Source organism: Rhineura floridana, chromosome 1 (assembly GCF_030035675.1).
Source record: "Rhineura floridana isolate rRhiFlo1 chromosome 1, rRhiFlo1.hap2, whole genome shotgun sequence".
Lineage (NCBI taxonomy): Eukaryota > Metazoa > Chordata > Lepidosauria > Squamata > Rhineuridae > Rhineura > Rhineura floridana.
This window is the reverse complement of record NC_084480.1, coordinates 148,911,341-148,934,745: the sequence shown is the minus strand read 5'-3', so window position 1 is coordinate 148,934,745 and position 23,405 is coordinate 148,911,341. Positions and strand designations below refer to the sequence as shown.

At 43.1% G+C, this 23,405-nt stretch overlaps 1 protein-coding gene across 1 annotated transcript in view; it reads left to right on the top strand.

Moving 5' to 3' along the window:
• PTPN6 (protein tyrosine phosphatase non-receptor type 6) overlaps window positions 1–23,405 on the top strand; it is a 50,357-nt gene that overhangs the window by 12,482 nt on the left and 14,470 nt on the right. Inside the window, exons 5-11 of the mRNA XM_061636777.1 lie at window positions 6,317–6,533; window positions 9,822–9,938; window positions 15,312–15,425; window positions 17,218–17,314; window positions 21,566–21,645; window positions 21,742–21,891; window positions 22,535–22,666. Of these exons, the coding sequence (XP_061492761.1) occupies window positions 6,317–6,533; window positions 9,822–9,938; window positions 15,312–15,425; window positions 17,218–17,314; window positions 21,566–21,645; window positions 21,742–21,891; window positions 22,535–22,666 (907 nt within the window). The remainder of the gene's footprint in view (window positions 1–6,316; window positions 6,534–9,821; window positions 9,939–15,311; window positions 15,426–17,217; window positions 17,315–21,565; window positions 21,646–21,741; window positions 21,892–22,534; window positions 22,667–23,405) is intronic.

The following is a 23,405-nucleotide window of genomic DNA, read 5'->3' as shown; positions in this document are numbered from 1 at the left end:
GCATGCCCTGCTCGTGGGATTCCCATAGGCATCTGGTTGGCCATTAACGGGATGTTGGTCTAGATAGGCTATTATTATTATTATTATTATTATTATTTCTACCCCACCTTTTGGCCAAAGAGTCGGCACTGGGCAGACTTGGCGCTGGGCAGCAGTGGGGTAGGGGCAGCGCTGGAAGCCGGCGGGGTAAGCCGGTGACCGAGGGCAGCAGGAGGGGCGGCGGCTGAAGCCCATGGTGGCCTTCAGCTTTGGCTTCAGCTTCGGCCTTCAGTACTGCTGTCCTGGCTCAAGCACAGTCTACTTCCATGGCCTTTTCTGGCCAGCAGAGTGATTTAAAGATCATTGTGTAATGGTAACTGCATTGATCTTAGCCTTTTGAGATCTGTGAAAACAGTTGCGTGTTAGCAGTGATTACACTTGTTTTGGTTCTTCTGTTCTTTTTCTGCGCAAAATTCCATAAAACAATAATATACCAAATTTCAAATTAAAACCACAGTATATTGCCTTCAAACTGAGCAGTAGCAATTAATTCATCACAACAATTGGTAAAATGCAGAGTGAAATAAAGTGTCTTAAGAGTTCTCTTGAAAGTGAACAAAGACAGAGCCATACATATTTCCTAGGAGAGGCAATTCTAGAGTTGCAGGGCCACTACCAAAAAGGCTCTGTCCCTGTTAATCTAGCATCTCTTATTAATGGTCCAGAGTATAAAACAGTGCAAGTTCTACAGAATCCATCAAGCAGAATCGTTGTTCAGAGAAAAAGGTGTCAACATGCAAAATGTCAGGAACTTGGCTCTAAATACAAGATTAGATGGTGGGAGATATATATCCAAATCTGCCTGTCAAGATCAGGTGCAGTGTAGCGGCTGTGACTTCTGATGTCAGAAGCCTCTGGTTCAAATCTCACTTCATACATGAACTCATGGGATGATTATGATAATACTGGCCTTTCTTACAGTACTTGTTGTAAAAATTATTGTGATAATGTATCTGAAGGTTTTGTACACCCAAAAGTGCTATATGAATGCTAAGATAATTATTACTTATTAAACCCCTATTCATGTCACAAATTGCACCTTTTCTATCAGATTGTGTAATAAATTAATGGCCAAAACATACACATTGTAAGGTGTGCCAAGACATTTAAGCTTGCATCTAAAATATAAAGTGTTACTATGACAAATATTTTTAAGTGTGTATAATACAAGTGAGAGCCAGTGTGGTGTAGTGGTTAAGGTGTTGGACTACGACCTGGGAGACCAGGGTTTGAATCCCCACACTGCCATGAAGCTCACTGGGTGCCCTTAGGCCAGTCACTGCCTCTCAGCCTCAGAGGAAGGCAATGGTAAACCCCCTCTGGATACCACTTACAATGAAAACCCTATTCATAGGGTTGCCATAAGTTGGGATTGACTTGAAGGCAGTCCATTTTTCATAATACAACAAGTACACATGTCATGGATCTATGATTGCCTGCTGCTTCCTGTTTACTTAATGGTAAATCTGGGCATATCTCTGCATAAGGTGTCTTATAGAGAAACACTGTCTGGTCCAGGCTGTATGCTTCATGGGCTACCAGGAGGCACATGGCTAAATGGCTTTTCATGGGCTGGCTCCCCTCCCCGACTATTCCAGAGTCTGAAACCTTACAGTGAAGATGCCCTGAAACAGCATAACAGCAGCCAAGCAGAAATGGTAGAATCACATTTTCCTCCCTTCAGCGCTTCCTTGGCCAGAGCTCAGTGGCAGACCACCTGCTTTTTGCATGAAGAAAGGCTGTAGGTTCAGTCCCTTGAATCTTCAGCTAGCAAAGCTGAAAATGACTTCTGGATGGCTGAAGTCCTGGAAAGGTGCTCCTGAACTACATGAACAATGGGTCTGACTTGGGTCACTTCCAGACGACCTGTTTATTGAGCATTCATCTTGATTTGTTTGCATAAAGTTTATGGGGAGATTAGAGAACATTGGCTGTTTATCAAGCATCCATTCTGACTTGTGTCCAGGACCTTATAATATGTTGCATCAAGCAATTGTTATTCCACACTTTCTAGTACATTGTCCCATCACTTTCCTTATCACAAAAAGTCAGGGGTTTTTTTTGGGGGGGGGGAGTGGGTTTGTTGCACAAGGCACAAGTTGACTTTAACCAGGCGAGCTAAATTTGCCCGTATTTGATTGGGCCCCACCCAAAAATAGACACTGTCTGGAAGCACCCTTAGGATGGCAGCTTCATTTGTCTAGATATGACCCCCTCAGCAAGACTTGAATTGGGTGTGTGAGTAGAAGAATAGCTAAGCTATACAGTGCTCTTCTAGACAATAGGCACACCTTTCTTCAGCATTGCATTGATTGTAAGTGTACAGTCTAAAAAAATCAGAGCCTGAACTTTGCTCAGAAACAATTGTTATATGTAGTTACAGGAAAAATCAGTCAGGCAGTTAACTTGTTCTTTTGTTTTAAGCAACGTGACTAATTAACTTAATGAAACTGCAGTATCTCTTGGTTAAATGTGAAAAAAGCACACTGTTTCTTTACATGACAGTGTGTGGAGACCTCAGGAGAAGTGAATCAGGAATGCTATTTAGGGAGGTATTTTATTCCTCAGGAGCACTTGTATTTCTGCCCAACTTGCAATTGTTATCATTCAGGGATGGTTAATCTTTTTGGGGCTAAGGACTGCATTGATCCATGGTCAACCCACTGGCAGATGCATGTGAAAGTGGGCTGGCTGAAGTATAAAAGTAAATTTACAAAATATTTTTAGGGGTCAGAGGAGGTCAACACAAACATTTTGGCATCACAGACTCACAGCAGGGGATCCATGGGAGTAGTTGGCAAATCAGTTTTTTTTAAAATGAACAAATTGCGGGGCTTTGGAGGACCACAAAAAACCTATTGGTATCAGAATGGTTATACCTATGGGAGCAGTCAGTCAAAAATAGTATTTTTTAAAATACTTTTTAATTTTTTATTTTAAGATGGACAAATGGGGGGATTAGAGGGCCACAAAAATCTTTTGGCATCTCAGTATCATAGGAGAGCACCTATGGGAATAGTCGGTACAGATAAATAACTTTTAAAAATGACAAATTTGGAGGGGGGACACACAAACTTTTGGGAGATCAAATAAGGGCCCTCAGGTTAGCCACCCCAAATGTGCCTGTGTACTAGGTATGAAGGCCAAAAGCGCAACATCCTGTGGCTTGAAAATAAAAGAAAGCAACTCTTACGGTATGTTTGAATAGTAACTTTGCTATATATACTCGGAAGTACTAAAAAATTACCACTTCAAACATACGATCTTGAATACCCTGCTGGGAGGAGGGGTGGGATAAAAATCAAATAATAAATAAATAAATAAATAAAAATATATCCAGGGATGCACCTTTATGCTTGATGAGAAGAATTTTGATGCTCCCTACCACAAGTTCCCCCCGCTGCCAATTACTTATATATGAAATGGCACCCCTTCAAGTGAACGTTTTACTGCTGGCCAGGTAGCATAGTGGTTACTTGCTATGCTCTGCCTCCATGGTCGGATGTGGCATGCTTGTGAATTGCTGGAACTCATCGGAGGAGAGAGTGCTCTTGTGCACAGGTCCTGCTTGTGGACTTGGCATAGCCACCTTGCCATAGCAACCAGCTAACATTTCATGCCTAGGGAATATCCGTAGCTCAAGCATGTGTGATCTGCCACAAAGTGAAATTGCAGAGGCAATCCTGTGCCAAATATTCCCTGAATGGAGCATACTAGGATTTGGTGTGGGCCTCAAACACATCTTGAGATAAACCAGCAACTGGGAAGCTTATGAAAACATCACAGCTACACCAGTATTACATTGGCACATCTTCCCTGCCAGCACAACTCCGTTGGCAGACGGCCCAACAAGGAATGGTGCTAGGGAGGGGGTATCTCTTCTTTGTTGTGGGTCTGTTGGGTTGTTCTGTGCTTTGTCATGGGGGTGGGGAGCGGTGTGCCAGTGCATGATTGGTTATGCCAGCAGTGTCTCCATGGATCCTGGAGGAGTACCTGTTGATACTGTTAGCGTTCTGTGTTCCTTGGAATGCTTTTGTTTTATTCCCTATAGGTCTGTAAAGCAAAACGGATGTAAAATAAAAAGGTGGAGAGGAGACAAAATTTCAAAACAAAATCTGGGATGAGAAAAAAAAATTAAATTGACATAAAGAACTAAGAGTGTCGATGCTGATCTTATCTGAGGGGGAAGGGAGGGCCTGTCTTGAGAATGCAGTTTCTTGGGTTGTCACAATCTGAATTCCTGGTAAATCCAACACCCGCAAGAGGGTGTCCCCACTTGATTGATCAATTGAAACTTTATTTTTACCCCGCCCTTTTTCCAGACTGGAACTCAGGGCGGCTTACAAATAAAACTACATGTAGTTAAAAACATAGAAAAACATACAATTAAAATACAATTAAACTATGCACAACCTTAAAACCTTAAAAGGCACTTAAAAATCTAAAAACAATTTAAAATAATACAAACAATAATATAAAACAATAAAACAAGCCTTGTAAAGTCCAATCCTAAACACCTTCTATCCCAGAAGCCTGTCGGAATAAAAAAGTCTTTACTTGCCGACGGAAGGATGGCAAGGAGGGGGCCATTTGTGCCTCCCTAGGAAGGGAGTTCCAGAACCTAGGAGCAGCCACCGAGAAGGCCCTATCTCGCGTCCCCACCAATCGCACTTGCGAGGGTGTTGGGACTGAGAGAAGGGCCTCTCCTGAAGATCTCAGGGCCCGGGCAGGCTCGTATAGGGAGATACAGTCTGACAAATCTTAACTGACTTGATCTTAACATCTGGGCAGGTACATATGGGATAAAAGTGCTCTGCCAGATATTTAAGTCCTAAGCAGTATAGGGCTTTATATCCAAGCATACAAGCACCTTGAGCCTTGCAGATAGGCAGTCAGTGCAACTCCTTCAGAACAGGCGTGATGTGTTGCCAGGAAGATGTCCCACTTAACAGCCAGTGGCATTTTGCACTATCTGCAGCTTCCAGACCGAGGTGCCTTATGTTTGTTTCCATTTCTTGCCTCTGTCTCAACCAGAAATAGTTACCTTACTAGGCTGCCCTCTGGTCTGCTGATTCTGTTAAATGCCAGGTCAGTTCATCATAATAAGATCTCCCTCATACATGCTGTAATTGTAGATGCGAAGGCTGGCTGGTTTGTACTACCAAGATCTGAGCTGGAGAGATGGGGTGGGGGAATAATCTCTCCCAGCTATGCCTCCTAGATATTTGGTTTAACACTGGAATAGACTTGAGGGCTGGGGAGGAGGGTTGTTGAAATGTATAGGAATTGTATCTCCCTCCTCTCCAGACTTTCTGTCAATTTGTGTGCTGATCTGGAGGATTTATATCATGTGTTGAGACAGACTAGGGATTCTACTGGTGTACCACTCACCTTCCTGTCCATCAGGTAATCTTGATTTGCTGTCAAGACTCCCAGGTTTATTGTCCTGGGGGACCTCAACATCCGTGCCAAGGCTGCTGTATCTGGGGTAACACAGGATTTTGTGGCTGCCATGACAACCATGGGGCTGTCCCAATATCATCAGCCCAACTCATGTAGAGGACACACTCTGTTTGGTTTTCTCTAGTGGGAAGGAGGATGGTGATCTGAAAGTGGGGGATTTTATGTCTATCCCCTTGTCATCATCGGATCACTTTCTGTTGAGGTTTAGGCTTGCAGTAGCTGTTGCCTTCTGGGAGGGTGGATGACCTATAAGAATGGTCTGTCTCTGTAGGCTAATGGACTGATGAATTCCATAGCACTCTAGGGGATTTTCTGATTGGTATGGCTGCCAAATCCATGGTTGCACTGTGGATTACAGAGATGACTCACGTGCGATTGACATGATGCTCCCAAGTGTTATCTCCCACTGTGTGTATTAAATACATTTAACATTTTTTCAGTATGGGAGTGGCAGATGGTCACGCAACAGGCCAATTCTTAGGAACACAGTCTGCAGAACCACTCCTCCCAAATTACCCAAGTTCCAAAGCTGAAGATAAGAAAGCCATGCCTTAAACTAGAATTGCTGACCTACCCTTACAACATTGTTATGAGAATTGTTGAGATAATGTACAGGTAGTAGTTGGAACCATGCTATGTGTAGATAATAAATGTTGTTAACACATTGCTAATATCATCATTACTGTGTTAAGATAGTAAAATCATTATTATCATTTTTTGACTTACACTTTTACCTAAGTCATGCCCCTGCCATTGCTACCCTCTTTCTTTCTGCAGCCTGATCTTTTTTTCCCCCACCTCTCCTTCTCCCTAGGTGGTACCATGGGCATCTTTCTGGCCCAGCAGCTGAGACCTTACTCCAAACCAAGGCTGCACCATGGACCTTCTTGGTGCGCGAGAGCCTCAGCAAGCCTGGTGATTTTGTGCTGTCTGTCCTGACTGACCAGCCTAAATCTGGGATTGATGCTACTGGAGCTAATAGCACCCCCAAAGAAAGACTCAAAGTCACTCATGTCAAGATCATGTGTGAGGTGAGAAGTTGGGGGTGAAGTGGGGGGGGGTGGAGGAGGAGACAGAAAAAATCCTCCTTCCTGCAGGACAGAGTACAAAGCACTCTTAGCTGGCATCTCTTCCTGTGCTGTGGTCTCGAGATTGAGAGACCATCAGGAATCTTGTGAGTCTAATGTATTAATTATTCACTAATAGGCAAAAAACCTTGTGGTTTAAGAACGTACCTATAGCCAACAGGTATTTCTATCAAACTTTAAATAGCAGAGAAATTGGGCAGCTATAGTGAATGCACCAGGGGAGCAGGAGACCTGACCTCCTCTCTGAGACATTGTGCTGCCCTACAAATTTATAAAAATGCAAACCCAATTTGGGTTGGTCTTTCACAGTCCAATCTACTTCCTGTGTAGCATGGAAGAATTTGGTAACATGTGCCATGATTGGATGTGTGGGCACTAGTCAGTGGGGAAGCCACTTTCCTTCCCAAAAGGAAAACATTGTGAACAGTATCATTCTTTTTCAGGGTTTCACCCACTTTTTTATTCTACAGCAGGCACATGTGGCTTCCCATCCAAATTTAAACCAAAGCTGTCCCTGGCCACATCCACACCAGACCTTTATTTCCCTTTAGACAGTCATGGCTTCTCCCAAAGAATCCTGGGAAGAGTAGTTAGTGAAGGGTGCTGAGAGTTGCTAGGAGATGCCCTCTTCCCCTCACAGAGCTTCAGCCAGAGTGGCTGACTGTTAAAGCACTCTGGCCACTGGAGCTCTGTCAAGGGAATAAGAGTCTCCTCTCAGCACCCTTCACAAACTACCCTTCCCAAGATTCTTTGGGGGAAGCCATGACTGTCTAAAGTGAAATAAAGGTCTGGTATGGGTGTAGCCCCCTGATTAGGCAAGCCCAGCAGCTGTGAATCTGGCTTTTAGAACACTGACAGTTGGTTCTTACTGAACATGCCCAGCCTTATCATTTACTTCAATGCAAAATGTCTTAAATTAATTAAAAATCAGCCAAGCATTTTTTAAAACTTTTAAACTGCAGAAGATGAAAGTCAGAGTATGGGGCAAGGTCAGTAATAGGATTACAGGTACTCTGTAAACATGGCTGATGTTTAATTAATTTCAACAAATTATGAGAACTCTGATACAAAAGTCCAACAGGGGTCTGGTTTTTCTCTCTCTCTTTAAACTTTGAACTCTTGATTCTCTGTGACTGTTTTGTGTATTGCCATGAAAACTTAGAGAGTTGTTAAGCGAGTGTTTCTGAGTTCAGGACTATATGTTTTGTAAGGTTTTGTTTTGAAATGAGCTTATGGGAAGCATCAGAATGGCATGGGGGTATTTTCAATTTAACATTGTGGAATGCGAAAAATCCATGGTGACTTTAGTATATGGCCACTCTTGTGGTTGTATAATTCTTTTATTTATCATATTTGTGTTCCTCCCTTTTTGGGGAAGTATGTGTGAGGATTCCCCCAGCCCTGTATAATCACAAAAACCCTGTGATGTAGGTTAAGCTGAGATGGAGGGACTACCCCAAGGTCAAGCAGTAAGCTTTGTGGCTGAATGGGAATTTCAACTCATCTCTTTCTATTCTAAGTCCAACACTTGCCACCACACCACATTAGGTGTTACATTTGCCCATGAACATATGTTGTTGCAACTGCTTAGAAAAATTGGGTGAGGGGAAGTAGAATCAGTAGGTTCAGGAAAGATTGCAAACATGGGCTGGAGAGGAAGTGAAGGCTTGATATGTGAGTGATGGTGATGGCTGAAGTGAATAACCTGCATACCAGTACTCTGCTTGCATTTTGAACCGAAAGGGAAGAGGTTCCCAAAAGGTGTAGTCACATCTCCTGAAATGCAGAGCCTAAGAACTAAGGGTGATGCCTACCAGACCATGAGGTGGTACCTAGAGAGATAGGATGGAGTTGAATAGTGCCTGGCCAGGGCAGAGGTTGGCACCTGGCAGATTAGAAGAGCCTCATTGCAAGGAGCGCAGAACAAATGGCAAAACCTCTCAAGCCAAGCAGAAAATAGCCTTTCCTCTTGATTCTGGCCCCACTCTATGAGATTTTACTCTGGAGACCCTGGAAAGAAAGCTAAAACTCTGGAATTTGAGGTGAAATCCTGGGATTTGGCAGCCCTAACAGTCATGTCTTACTTCTTAAGCACAGATATGAGCAAACAACCCCCATCAGATTCCTAATTAATCCTGAAAACCAATATTGATGTTCTAGACTGATTGTGGATGGTTATTTATACAGAACCACAATTGTACATGGCTTTACAGAGTGACATAAGTAAAAGGGAGGTCCCTGCCTCAAGGAGTTTACAGTCTAATAGCATCAAAAGGTACACTTTGTGCCTCTCCCAGTTTGAATCGAGCTTTCTTTGCCACCTCCCCTTTTTGTGCTCACTGGAGGCTGGTGGCAGCAAGGATGACCTGATTCATCTCTGACGCAGTGCAAGCATCACTGTGGACATGGCCACTTTCACAGATGCACAGTGGTGTCTAGGGTGGCACTTTTCCCCATATTGCTCAACTGTAGTGGGGGTGTCCAAGGTTTTTATCTGAAGTCAGCTTACTTCCTAGCACAAAATATGTGTCCTCCCCTTCCACAAATTAATGTGAAGTAGGGGGATAATCCATCTGATCTGCACCAGGAGCATCACAAGTTTTGTGGAGGCTTTGAGCACTCCAGTGCATGCATTCAGAATGGCTGGGCACATCAGGGTAGTTAAGTTTCCATGATGTCCAACCACCCCAGAGGTGTTCAAGGCCTCCATGAAGTCTGCTCCCCTCCCATTGTGAATTGCTAACATGAAGTGAAATGCTGTTCCACGAGGGGGCAAAACTGGCTTGGAGGCCACTAAGCAAACTGAATAATAATGAATCTATGAGCTCATCGCCAAGACCATTATACCTGGCCAATGAGGCTCCGCTCATTACTAGCTCAAGTAATATATTTGGGAGACAGCAAGGGCACAAAGAGAGGGAGACTGGCCAGTTTAGATGCATGGGGCGCTATCCACTATGAAGTTATGCTGAGTAGGTCCTGTGGAAATGAATGGGAGTTGCATAAGAACACAGTCGTGGTCTTTTCTGAGACTTTCCATTCATTTAAATGAGGCATGCACAGGAGAACTTCTTGGTGGATTGTGCCCGTTAATTGGTGTATGGATGTTAAATGTGAGGATTGGGGCCTTCCACAGCCCTGACAATATAATAACTCAGCAAAAATAATGCATGGGAGAAGGATGTTGCATATATAAGGAACATGAATAATGAGCCCTTTTATTTCTTCCAGAAGGGGCAGTATACAATCGGGGGCACGGAAAGGTTTGGCAGTCTGACTGACTTGGTGGAACATTTTAAGAAGATAGGAATTGAGGAGGCATGTGGTTCCTTCTTGTATTTGAGACAGGTAAATATATGGATACAACACAGAGAATTCTATACCATGTATGCTTGCTCATCCCATTTTCTTTCTTTTTTATTTATAAAGCTTCTTGAGTGCTTTTCTCTAAAATAACGGAAGGAACATATCACTAAAGATGGAGAATTCAGACAATGTGTTTGTCAGAGAGCGAGAGAGAGAGAAAAAAAACAGCATCTGCAAATAACTTGATTTGAAACTTAGACAACTCAGCCTTCTATCCCATGTTGTTACATGCTGTGGTCTACAAAAAGTAATAAGATGCATGTACAAGATATGAAATCTCAAGTATGTGGCTTGTCAACATACATAGAGAGAAAAGGTTTCGGCCCAAACACATTTCCTTTAGCTGGAATAAATTTTGCAGAGGATTTTGATTGGAGGACAGCTTTGGCAAAAATCAATAAATGGCTTAAACTTCCTTTGGTAATATGGAGAGGCTCATGGAAAACTTATAACTTATTCACTAATAGGTAAAAAACCTTGCAGTTTAAGAATGTTACCTATAGCCAAAAGATATTTCTATCAAACTTTAAAAAGCAGGGAAATTGGGCAGCTATAGTGAATGTACCAGGGGAGCAAGAGATCTGACCTTCTCTCTGAGATATTGTACTGCCCTACAAATTTGTCAAAATGCGGACTCAATTTGGGTTGGTCTTTCATAGTCCAATCCAATTCCTGTGTAGCTTGGAAGAATTTGGTAACATGTGCCTCTGAGCATATGGTGAGTGGTGGCAACACCTGCCATCTCCAAAGATGAAGTACAGTTTTGTATGTTTGTTGCTGTTAGGAAAAATACTTTGGGCCCTGTGATGCGTCCTTCCCTGGCTCTCCCTGTCAGGTTCCTACCTGCTCGTGGTTACTGCCTGTCTCTAGGCACCACCAGGGACTCCACCAGTCCGGACCGCACTCTCTTATGGTTTACCTATCCGCTCTAGCACAGATCTCAACAGATCCCCCTGCTAGGCAACCACCAGTAACGTCCCAATACTAGTATTCCCAGAGACTCTGAATACTGGTATTGTTATTCTCTTCACCGCTGCCACCATTTGTTACAGTTCCCCTTCAGCCTTGGTCATTACCTTACCCTCCCTTCTGGTCTGTGAAACCCCAGCCAAGGATCAGGCCTTTGGTAAACCAAATTAAGTATTTATTACAGATAACAAAGCTAACAAGATTAACAAGATTTCTTCTTAAGGCACATAAGCATATGGTTTTACTCAATACTAATCCGAACTCCACCTCCCTCCTTCTCCACGCTCTCCTGGCAAACAACTCTCTCAAACCCCACCAAGCAATCCACTCTTTCTCTTCTTCCCCCCAGATTCCACTCTCTCTCCTCCTTTTATACATTCAGCCATTTTAAACACTCAGCCAATCATCTCGCATTCTACTGCCCATTCACTCCCCCTCCTCTTTCACTCCACTTACCATGTATCTTCTAAAACAACAACACTTACCATATATACATTAATATAGGAACATCACAGGCCCACATTGAGTTTGGAGGCGCTTACGAGGCTTTGTGAACCAAAGTTGCAAAGCACGATGGAACTCTGAGGGAATGGGAGGGGACGCACAGCTGCCCTAAGTTTTCTTTCCTTTCCTGGGAACTTAGCCCTGAAGGTGCCTACCAAAGTGGTGTGTTTGCTCACCTCAATACCCTAACATTGCTGTTCTTATTTTGCTTCTTTTCTGTGTTACTACTGTTTCTACAATCTAGCCTAGAAAACTATATTTCTCTCATTATTCATCCTAGAAATCTGTGCCAAATTTATTTTTATTAATTTCGAAGCCTTTTTATTGGTCAATGCCATATGATGGTGCAGACAGCCTTTTGTGTTTCAAACTGGAGGTTATGTTCTATTTCTATTTTGGGTGCCTTAACAGTTGAATCTGAAACTGCACATTGATGTAAAATGAAATGAAATTAATTACAAATCAGCCAGGCATTTTTAAAACTTTTAAACTGCAGAAGATGAAGGTCAGAGTATAGGGCCAGGTCAGTGATAGGATTACAGGTGCTCTGTGAACAAGGCTGATTTTTAATTTCAACAAATTATGAAACCACTGACAGAAAGAAGTCCAACAGAGGACTGGGTTTGTTTTCTCTTGTTTTACACTTTGAACTCTAGATTCTTTCTGACTGTTGTGTGTATTGCCATGAAAACTTAGAGGGTTGTTAAGCAAGCGTTTCTGACATCAGAACTATAAGTTTTGTAAAGTTTTGCTTTGAAATGTGGGAAGAAGCAGAATGGCATGGGGGGTATTTTCAATTTGACATTGTGGAATGCGAAAAATCCATGCTGGCTATAGTATACAGCCGCTCTTGAGGCTGTATAATAACTGGTCACACAATACTGGATGCCTTTGGAGGTCTGTTATTAGAGTAAACTCCAAAATGCATAACCAGTGAACAACATCATCTGATGCAATTTATATTGGTAGCAACCAAGGTTTGTTTAATGAAAATGTGGAAGGACATGAATATTTCAACAATTGAGAGTGAAGATAGGGGCATAGCCTTAATAGAAAAAAGTACTGTTTAGATGAAATCCAGAGTTAATGACCATGAAGTTTCAAAATAAGTGGTAAGGTGATGTACAAGCCATCAAGAGAAGGGGTCTAGGAATCCCCAATTTAAAACTCTGTTGGGAAGCTTGTCAATTTCAGCAACTAATTCCAATCTTGCGTAATGCACAAATGGTGAATTGGGTCTCTGTGGCATATGTAGGTGCCTCACCTAGACTACAAGCGATCCACATTGGCACCCTCTGTTAAACTAATTTGGACTCTCTCAAAAAACCCTTTGTATGCTGCACAGTGAAGGTATGGAGAAAGTGGTGGAAATACTTGGCCCCTGCTCCTCCTCTGTTTCTGATATCAGACCACTCTGAGCTTGCTTGGAGCAAGTGATATGCCCAGTTCAGGGAGTGGGAGACGGAGGAGATTTTACAATTGTGTGACCTTTTTCAGGATGGGATGCCTGTTTCTCAAGAAAGGTTGTTGACTTCCTTTTCACCAAACAATAGGGCTTGGTTACAGGCTGCACAGTTACATAGCTTTGCTTTGAAGTTTCAAGAAAGGGATAAAACTGACAGGTGTCTGACACTATTTGAAATCCTTTGTATTCAACAACAGAATAGACCAAGGGGCACCATTTCACTTTTTTACAATATGCTAGTTTCCTTTTCATTTAACAACCTGGGAGGTCGTAAGTTGGGAAAGTTGATCCCAAGTGAAGCTTAGAATTTTATTTGGACTAATCCTCCCTTCAAAACAATTTCAGCAATGGCTCAAGAGGTGGTCAACCAGTGGCATTTGATATCTGCTTGTGTTACTTAAATGAACACAACCACGTCCCCTAACTATTGACGAGGTTGTGCAACATGGGATTCTCTATATCATATGTGGTGGCAATGCTAATACGTTTCTGTCTTTTGGGGCAGAGTGTTTGATCACATTTCAAAGATCACTAAGCAGATAGTTCCAAAATCGGCAGCCCTTGCCCTACTCTCCTCACAGTTGGGACCCATGCTGGCTCACTTGGACCTCACAAAGCTATTACTAGTGGCAGCGAGACAGACAATTGCAGGGGGCTGGAAAACATCCTCTGATTTCATGCTCAATAATTGGTACAGCTGCATCTGGTCTCTAGCTTTGTCAGAGAAATTGACACAATCTGTGAGATGAGCCAGAGTTCACCCTAAACCAGGTTTTCTTTGAGGAAACCTGGTTCCCATTATTCTTGTTCCTGAATGAATCACCTGATGGAGTGAAGCCACCGGCGACACACAGACAGTTTTGGAGAGTGTTTCTTTATTAGAATACTTGTATTATCTCGCTTTGTAACACGTCAAAGCCTTTTGCTTACCCCTTTACCTTGTGGCTTGCAGCTTATCTTTCTATATCGCAGTGAATTCGTGACGATGTTGTGGTTTTCTTGTTGTTTGTTCTCCCCCTTTTTTAAATTGTTTTTTGTTTTGAAAAAAATTCTTCATAATATTAATTCTTAATAAAATACATTACAAAAAATGTTTCAAAATAAGTAATGAACACCCATTTATTTTTGGAGATGTGTTTGACATTTTTAGGAACTAGAAAATACTATGGTAGAAGTGAAAATATAATCTAAGATGTTATAAGATATAATGTACGATGTTCCTAAACTCGTGTATGATTTTTCTGTTATAGATAAATTTTATATATTAATTTAAAAATGTCACATCTGCCCATGCAAGACATTTGCATTTGCAGACCCATGTAGTATGTGCAGATGCACAGGCTGGGGAGTCTGGATTGGCCAAGGCTCCCCACTAGGTGGGTACAGAGCACCAAATATGAATTTGCTGCTGTAAAAACAAGGCTGCTTTCTATCAAGTTAGGCTGTGCTTTCTGCTGCCAGTCATCAGGAGTTTGAATATGCCTTACATTTGTCATATGAAATGTAACTGTGTACGCCAGGCTCTGTTGAGAATTCTGAATGCCTCCTTGGAGAGTGGCAGAGAAAGGTGTGTGTGTGTGTGTGTGTGTGTGTGTGTGTGTGTGTGTGTGTGTGATGGCCAAACACATAGGACAGTATACAGTGGCATATTAATATTGCTAAAAAAAAGAGGACATAAATTTGCATGGGGTAATTTATATGTGTAGGTGCAAATATATTTTAATATATTTTAAGGTCTGTTTTTATTGTGTGTTAGAGTGCATTTAGAGATGTTGTTTGCCACCCTGGGCTCCTGTTAGGAGGAAGGGTAGGATCTATATTTGATAAATAAAATAAATAAATAATAGGTATAGAAAAATTACTGTATTTGAAATGGAGAGACAGTGTATCCCACCGTAGTGGAGAAGGGACTTGCTCAGTCGGCCGATCAGGTGCTGCTAACTGTGGATGGGCAGCTTCGAGGCTCCTGTTGCCCCCCTTTTATGGCACCTTATCTTTGAACCAGACTTGAACTGGACAGCCCTCAAAGAGAGGACACCTTCAAAACAGAGAACTGTCCTGTGTAAAGTAGGACATATGGCCACCCTAGAATAATAGGAAATATTCCCCCCCCCCAAGAGTGGATAATTTCTCCTACTCCTTCCTCTCTCTCAGCTCACAGGGAAAAGTAGCTGCCAAACAAAAGTGGGCCAGCAGCTCTGAGACTCCCCTCCAGCCTCCTCTTTGGGGAAACTTTGGAACTCACAAAAGGCTACTTTTCATGTAGGGAAGGCTCTAAGAAATGCACATATATGTGTAAACCAGCCCAGACTCTGGGATGCTGACCGGGGCTGTGTTTCCTGGCTTTACCTTTTATACCTGGCTTGAGAGAGGCCTCTGCTTGCCCCACGCATTTATTTTGCCTTTCTTTCCCTTAGCCTTTCAACGCCACTCGAGTGAATGCAGCTGACATTGAAGATAGGGTGCAAATGCTCAACAAGAGGAGCCAAGCGGAAGAGACAGCCAAAGGTGGCTTCTGGGAGGAGTTTGATGTGAGTGAAGTCTTGTGGAGCTTGCTCTATAGAATCATAGATTTGGAAGGGGCCTATAAGGTCACTGAGTCCTCAATGCAGGAATCCAAATTAAAGCATAACCAACAGGTGGCTGTCCAGCTGCCTCTTGAATGCTTCCAGTGTTGGAGAGCCCATCACCTCCCCAGGTAATTGGTTCCATTGTTGTACCTCTCTAACAGTTAGGAAGTTTTTCCTGATGTTCAACTGAAATCTGGCTTCCTCTAACTTGAGCCCGTTATTCTGTGCCCTGTACTCTTGGATGATCAAGAAGAGATCCTGGCCCTCCTCTGTGTGACAACCTTTCAAGTACTTGAACAGTGCTATCATATCTCCCCTCAGTCTTCTCCAGGCTAAACATGCCCAATTCTTTCAGTCTCCCCTCATAGGGCTTTGTTTCCAGTCCCCTGATCATCCTCGTTGCCCTCCTCTGAACCCGTTCCAGTGTGTCTGCATCTTTCTTAAAGTATGGTGTCCAGAACTGGACGCAGTACTTAAGATGAGGTCTAACCAGTGCTGATTAGAGGGGAACCAATACTTTACACAATTTGGAAACTATACTTCTGTTAATGCAGCCTAAAATATCATTTGCCTTTTTTGCAGCCACATTAGCTCATATTCAGCTTGTGATCAATAAAAATCCCAAGATTCTTCTCACATGTAGTATTGCTGAACCAAGTATCCCCCATTTTATAACTGTGCATTTGGTTTCTTTTACCTAGGTGTAGAACTTTGCACTTATCCCTGTTAAATTTAATACTGTTGTTTTCAGCCCAATGCTCCAGCCTATCAGGATCCCTTTGAATTTTGTTATTGTCTTCCAGGGTATTAGCTATCCCTCCCAAGTTTGTATAATTTGCAAATTTGATAAGCATTCTCTGCACCTCCTCTGCCAAATCATTAATAAAAATGTTGAAGAGCACTGGGCCCAGGACCGAACGCTGCAGTACCCCACTCGTTACCTCTCCCCAGTTCGAGAAGGAACCATTGATAAGCACTCTTTGAGTACAATTCTGTAGCCAGCTGTGGATCCACTTGTTGTTCCATCCGGCCCACATTTAGCTTGCTTGCTAATCAGAATATCATGGGGCACTTTGTGAAAAGCTTTGCTGAAGTCAAGATATATAATGTCCACAGCATTCCCACAGTCTACCAGGGAGGTTACCTGATCAAAAAACAAGATAAGATTAGTCTGGCAGGATTTGTTCCTGAAAAATCTATGTTGGCTTCTAGTAATCACTGCATTGTTTTCAAGGTGCTTACAGATTTACCACTTTATAATCTAAAATATCAGTATTAAGAATGATCAATATTTCCTTTCAAAATATCATTTCCTTCTCTAAAATATCAATATTTCCTTTAAAATTATCAACATTTCCTTTTATAATATCAATATTGATATCAATATTTATTTGTGTGGGGGCGGAAGCAGATCGGTAAAAGCAGTTGCTAATGGACACAGAATAAACTTGAATTTATACCAGCCTGTTAGGTTGATGGAATGCTTCCGAATCAGCACCTGCCAGTGGAACCCATCACTACATGTTGATCACTTCCTAACCCTGAGGGAGGTTGCCCTCCCAGTGGGGCCCCCAATCCACATCAAGACACTAACAGCACCTCTGTGAAGTACAGTAATCCCACATACGTGTTGCTTCCATGAATTCCAGTGAATTCTCTGTCTTATGCTTTCCCTCTCTCTCTGATGTGCCGTCACCCATCTCCTGCAGCTGCGTCCTTATGAAACACTCCTCCATACCTCTTCCTTTTTCAGATCCTGCAGAAACAAGAAACCAAGAACTTGTATGATCGGCATGAGGGCCAAAGACCAGAAAACAAGGGCAAGAACCGCTATAAGAACATCTTGCCATGTGAGTCGGGAGTTCTGCTTCTCTTGACTCAGAGGCTGGGCCTCCAGCCCTCCACATGCAGCAGAATCAGATGGCAGAGAATACTGAGGTGACAGGATGAAGTGGACCACTTCAGCTGTAGGATGGAGGACTGTAGCTTTGAGTGCTCCTCTACCTTACAAAAAAAAACAAACTAACCCAAAAGACAACTCCCTGGAAGTAGAAAATTAGCATAAAGGCAAAGGACAGGCTCGAACCTTTTCCCCAGTGTGCTTAATTTTCTCCTTATAAGGAGGAGTTTTGGTTGCATTTTTTTTTTTACATGGGAGAGGATCCAGAAATAGTATTCCCTCCACTTGCAGTTTGAAGTGGTTCACTCTAGTAGATTTCTATCCACTCAAAGGCCATATCCAGGCTGGGAAGGATGCTTCTGGCACCAGCCACTGGGTTTACACTGTTAGATCTGATTTTTTCATAAGGTGAAATGAGCCTTCTGTTTGTTCTCTTCCCTCCCCCATCTGAGCAGTTGCAGGGAAAGATCAGGCTGAGGAAAGAGACACACTAAGGGCTTATCCACATGGGATCATAACTTTGTGCTAAAGATGCTGTTTTTAGCTCCATTTTCTATTTGCACCGTCCACGGTAAGAGCTCAATGCCAGCTGCAAACACAGTGTTTTCTATTCACACTGAGGGGAAGGATCAATCACACACTTTCCTAATGACCACACCCTCTAATTTAACATTTCCACTCCCTCTGGTTACTTGGCAACCGAGCATGCTCAGTTTATTATACCAGTAAGTTTCATTTAAAAAACAACAAAGTGGAAGTGCAATTATTTGTATTTTCACTAGTACAATACAAATCTTTGTTTGAGTAGTGATATGCTTTTGTGCACAAGTTAGGGAGAAAAGAAAAATAAGGCACCATTTGCAGCAACATAAAAAAGGCCAGCAGAATGCAGGAGAGCAGCCAGAAGTTGCTTGTCAGCCTACAGGAAATAAAAAGAACAAAGAGAGGAGGAGGGAGTGGGCATGGAGAGGGGAACAATTGACACACCAACATAAAAGCATCAGAGCAAAATGTACGCAAGCACTAGAGATACAGAGTAAAGATGTTTTTTCCTTCCCTTTTCTTACTACCAGAGGATTGGATTAGTACAGATTTACAGGGGGGAAACTGCATGATAGCTTCTGTTTGCCAGTAACATCATGTCAACCATGCAAATTTAAAGGAGATGTGAATAGCACCAAATACACACTAAACCACTGTGTAGATGAGCCCTTACTGTTGCACTGATTCCAGTGCATCTCCGCTTCTGTTTTCTGAAAACAGGAGCACACTACACTAGTCAAACCAGCTCCTTTTTACTCTAACCTGGTTGGATCAGCTGGAGTGCATTTTTTGGCTCCTACTGAGAGGAAGGTATATATATTTAATAAATATTTTTTAAAATTCAGTTTCAGAGAGATTTTGCAACTGGTTGGTAGATCAACCCGTTGCCCCTGCAGGTGTAGCCAATGGAAACAATTTGCTGTAGGCTCAGGCAGAGACAGTGATTGGCCCAACGCTCTGCGGGGAGTCCTGAAAGGTCTGAAGTCAGCAATGGGGAAGGGAGGTGTGTCCAGCAGAGGGCAGTGGCTTCAAAAAGCAGCCAGAAAAACCATTCTAGCTGCTTTTGAAGTGGCCAGGGTGCCCACAGTCTGGGAGTGCCTGCTTCAGCATGAGAATACTGGCTATGGTGCTAGTATGCACAGCTATTGCTGGACTGAAAATTGACAAGACTGGGGAAGAGTAGGGAAGTCTCAGTGCAGATGGACACTGTATACAGTATATATACATGCACACACAATCAATCAATCTGACACTGATGTTGGCATAGAATATGATATGAGCGAAGCAAAAAGATGAAAGTGCATAGTTGGAGGGTTTCCCATCTGTGAGAGCAGTCTTGGAGCGCACAGTGAATCTTCTCCCCACTTGTAGCTGAAAACCGCTTTTAATGAAGTTCATGACTATGCAGTTTCAGAGCGTGAAGCACACTTTTCCAAAGGCAGTGCTAACTATCTTTCAGCTCGGGATGCACTGTTTCTAACTTCTGATGCATTTTTGGATGAGAACACATTTTGTCTTCTCATATAGCTGTTGGCTAAAGTTGATGCAGTTCTTGCGCAGGAATTTACTGTTGTTGTAAAAAGATCTATTTTGGAGCCAACAAGTGACTTGGTAACAAAGGATAGCAGTATCCAGAATTCCGTTAGTGTCCTATGCCCTTACAGAGACGTGTTCCCAAATATGTACAAAGTGCTAGTTTGTGCTGTGGTGTTTAGTACATCATGCTCTTATCTCACATGCATCCTTCAACCCTAGAGACAGTCAGTGGAGAATAGTTGAGAAAACATGCTGGCGCTACTTGACTATGAGAAAACACTTTCAAGAAAGCAAGGGCATTGGTGCTTTCCATGTCAAATTTCATGCTAAGACATGTAAACCAGTGTTGTGAAAAAGTATTGGTGGGACCCTGTTTGGAAATGTCTGGACCTTCATTGATCCTGTGATAGATGCCCTTATCCAGGCTCCACATTTGAAAATATGTTGGGTACTTGTGCGTTCATTGTGGAAAGCCTTGCAGTCATCAGGCTGTGTTCTGGTTTCTTAGACCAGGTGCAGAGAATCTGTGGTCCTCCAAATGTTGTTGAGCTGCAACTCCCATCGTCCTTGGCCACTGGCTGTGCTTGCTGGGGCTCATGGCAGTTGTACTTCAGCAATGTCTGGAGGACCAAAGGTTTCCCACACCTGCCTTAGGTCATTGGAAGAGAATCTCCAGCCCACAGGGGTAAATAGGTTTGGCATGGGGCCCAGTTTGGTCCTTGAAGCCCTTCCCCCAAAACCATGCCCACCTGCCCCACATCTGACATCATATGTGACATCAGGTGTGGGATAGGTACAGATGGAGTTCCCAATGAACAAACGAGGGAGGCTTGCTTTCACTGCCAATCAGTTGACTGGTGATGAGAGCAAGCCTGTTGGATCAGGTGTGCTACTGAGTTCCCTATGGAGAACTTGGTAGCACAGCCAGCCCCTGCAAAAAGCAGGCTTGGTGACACCGCCTATCAGCTGATGAGCAGCAGCTTCAAGCCTCACTTAGCTGGGATTTTCTATTGTAGCAAGGCTTGCTAGGCTACAAAGGGAAAGCTGGTCACCTGATGTCATAATGATGGCAGGTGATTGACAGGTCCCCACCCACTTATCAAAGTGGCCTGTTGGGGTTGGGGGAACCCAGAATCCAGCATCTTGTTTGGATCCAGTTTTACCTTAGACCAGCCTTTCCCAACTGGTGTGCCTCCATATGTTGTTGGACCACAATTCCCATCAGCCTCAGCCATTGGCAATGCTGGTCCAACAACATCTGGAGGCACACTGGTTGAGAAAGGCTGCCTCAGACTCTACCCCAAACTATGACCACATTATGTGTCCAAGGGTGCACGTTCCTGTGTATACATTTTGTCCCCAAACAACTAACAATATTTCTTGGGCCTCAGTAAGATAAAATTCTTGGATGTATTTCAGGCCTACTTAGTTGCATATGTAGATCTGGCCAGTGATTCTTCTAATCCTTCTCTGGAGCAGGATAAGGAGATCCCTGCCCCGTGCCCCCAGAGGAAAAAAATGGGGAATCTCTGAAGGCTTGCTGAAATTTTCCCTAGGTGTTAGGGGCAGGGAGAGCATTTGCTGGTGGTCCTTAGGAGATAAGAACAAATCAATAGATTTTTAGATGAAACTCATCTCATCTAGCATTCAGTTTCCATCTGTAGATGCTTAAGCCAGGTCCTTTAGATAACTTCCTGAGCAGGGCAAAAGGGCTTTATCAGGTTTCCCTCCCACACCCCCTCAGAAAAGTAATCAGAGGTATACTGCCTCCTTCAGTTATCATGTCTAATAGCCATTGATTGGCCTATCCTCCATGAACTTTTCTCTCTCTTTTTTTTTTATAACCATAATCCTGTGGCAGTATATTTCATAAGCCATAGAGGACCAGGCTCTATTTCTGGGCCTATATGTGGGCCTGACCATGGATGATTAAGTTTGTGTGCATACTGGCATCTTGATGTGATTTAGCAGCAAGGAGAGAGAGCAGCTCCATATTGTACAGCTTTGTCACAGTGCATGTGATACTAGCGTGTCTAACTCAGGCTGTGGGAGAATGGGTTGCAAGAGCCCCTGTTGCAAATGGCATCCCTTAGTGACATATTAACTCTGTCTGCTGTTTTAGTTGACCACTCCCGAGTCATCCTCCAAGAAAGAGATGTGAATCATTCTGGGTCAGATTATATCAATGCCAACTACATCAAGGTGAGGAACCGAACATCCTGTCTTGTCTGGCAGAAAGAAGGGATGGGGTGGATTTTCTTGGGGCCCTTTTGATTTTGCCTGTCTATTCCTTTGCAGAACCAGCTGTTCAGCCCTGAGGAATGCAGTAAAACTTACATTGCCAGCCAAGGTTGCCTGGAAGCCACCATCAATGACTTCTGGCAGATGGTGTGGCAAGAAAATTCACGTATCATTGTGATGACCACCCGAGAGGTGGAGAAAGGAAGGGTAAGGAGGAGCAGAGAGGGTCCATTACTCTCCATCCACCACTCCCTTTTCAGTCTACCTTACCTTTCATCTTTCTTCTTCAGTCTTCATCACATTTAGGGATGTGCAAAACTCCTTAAGAATTTTTGCTAGGTTGAAGATACAGCCAAACATTCCATACAGAGGGTGAGAGTCATGAAAGCCCAGCAAACCCACTTCTTGGTTGCAAAGCAGCATAGGGAGGGAGTCAGTCTGAGAAGAGAACGGTCTGACCCTTCCCTTCCCATCACTTTTCTTACTTGTGGGGCTTCAGTTGTATATTTACATGGCCAATAGTCAGAGGGGAGGGACGTTATAGCGCACAAGATCTAGGTGACACCATGTTGGCTATCCCTCATTTAAACACTTCCTTTCTGTTTCCCTGCTGCTTCTCCACTCCAAATCACTCCAGTGAGGAAGTTACCCATAATTCTTTTGTTACCCACATTATTTGCATACGATGTTTACTTGAACTCTCATTTAAACTCTTTTGGCTTCCCTAAAAGTTCTTCAGATGTTGCTTCTGAAGAGGAGGTGGCAGATTTCCTTCCAGCTTTGCTTTAGGTGAAGGTGGCAGCTCTGATCTTCTTTCTTCAGTCACCCACAGAAACTTGTTTCCTAACAGAACAAATGTGTCCCTTACTGGCCAGAAGTAGGAAGCAGCAAAGAGTATGGGCCATACATAGTGGAAAATGTGGGAGAACATGATGCCTTAGAGTATAAACTCAGACAGCTCCAGCTTTCACCAGTCAATAATGTGAGTACCCTAATCCTGGGGAATGTTTCCTTACTACAGTGATGACGATAAATAAACAAAGTAAGGTAGATCTGCAGGAAAATTGGTCCCAGCATTTGGGAATGTTAGCTATGCTTGAACGGAGGGGCCAGAGAAAAAGTCTGATTTGTTTTTAGTGGCTCACCCAGTAAATTTGATAGGTAATTGGGAAAAGTCTGAATGATTTTATCTGACGGACGAGGGACGCAACTACACCACAGCTTGTGGTGATGAACCTCTTCCCCTGCTTGCAGTGACCTATCTGGACATTCTGTTTGTCACTAGAAGAGGCTGTGGTTTGCCAATAAAAAGGTGAAACTATTTATGGCAAACAAGGTGATACATCATCCATGTAACTTGGTTTATGTTGGGAAAACAGTTCAGATAACTTGTTTTTTTTGCAAACATGGACCTGCTGTTGGGTTAAAGTTGTTCACAGAGCAATAATGCACACTGGCCCAGAGAAGTTCCACTAAAGATATAATGGGGGTGTTTCCAGACAGGAAAGAAAAAAAAAACAGGTCTTAACTATAGTGCAAAAGTGGTGCTTGCAGGAGTTTGCCCCTGAACTGATAACCGCTCAATGGGAGGGAGGGAGTCTTGATTCAGGGGAAATGATAATTACAGAGGGGATGTGTTCTAGCATCCAGCATCCGAATCATTTTTTTTAAAAAACAACAAATAGCAACAGAAAGTAGCTGTCTGCCTGAGACACTTTCAC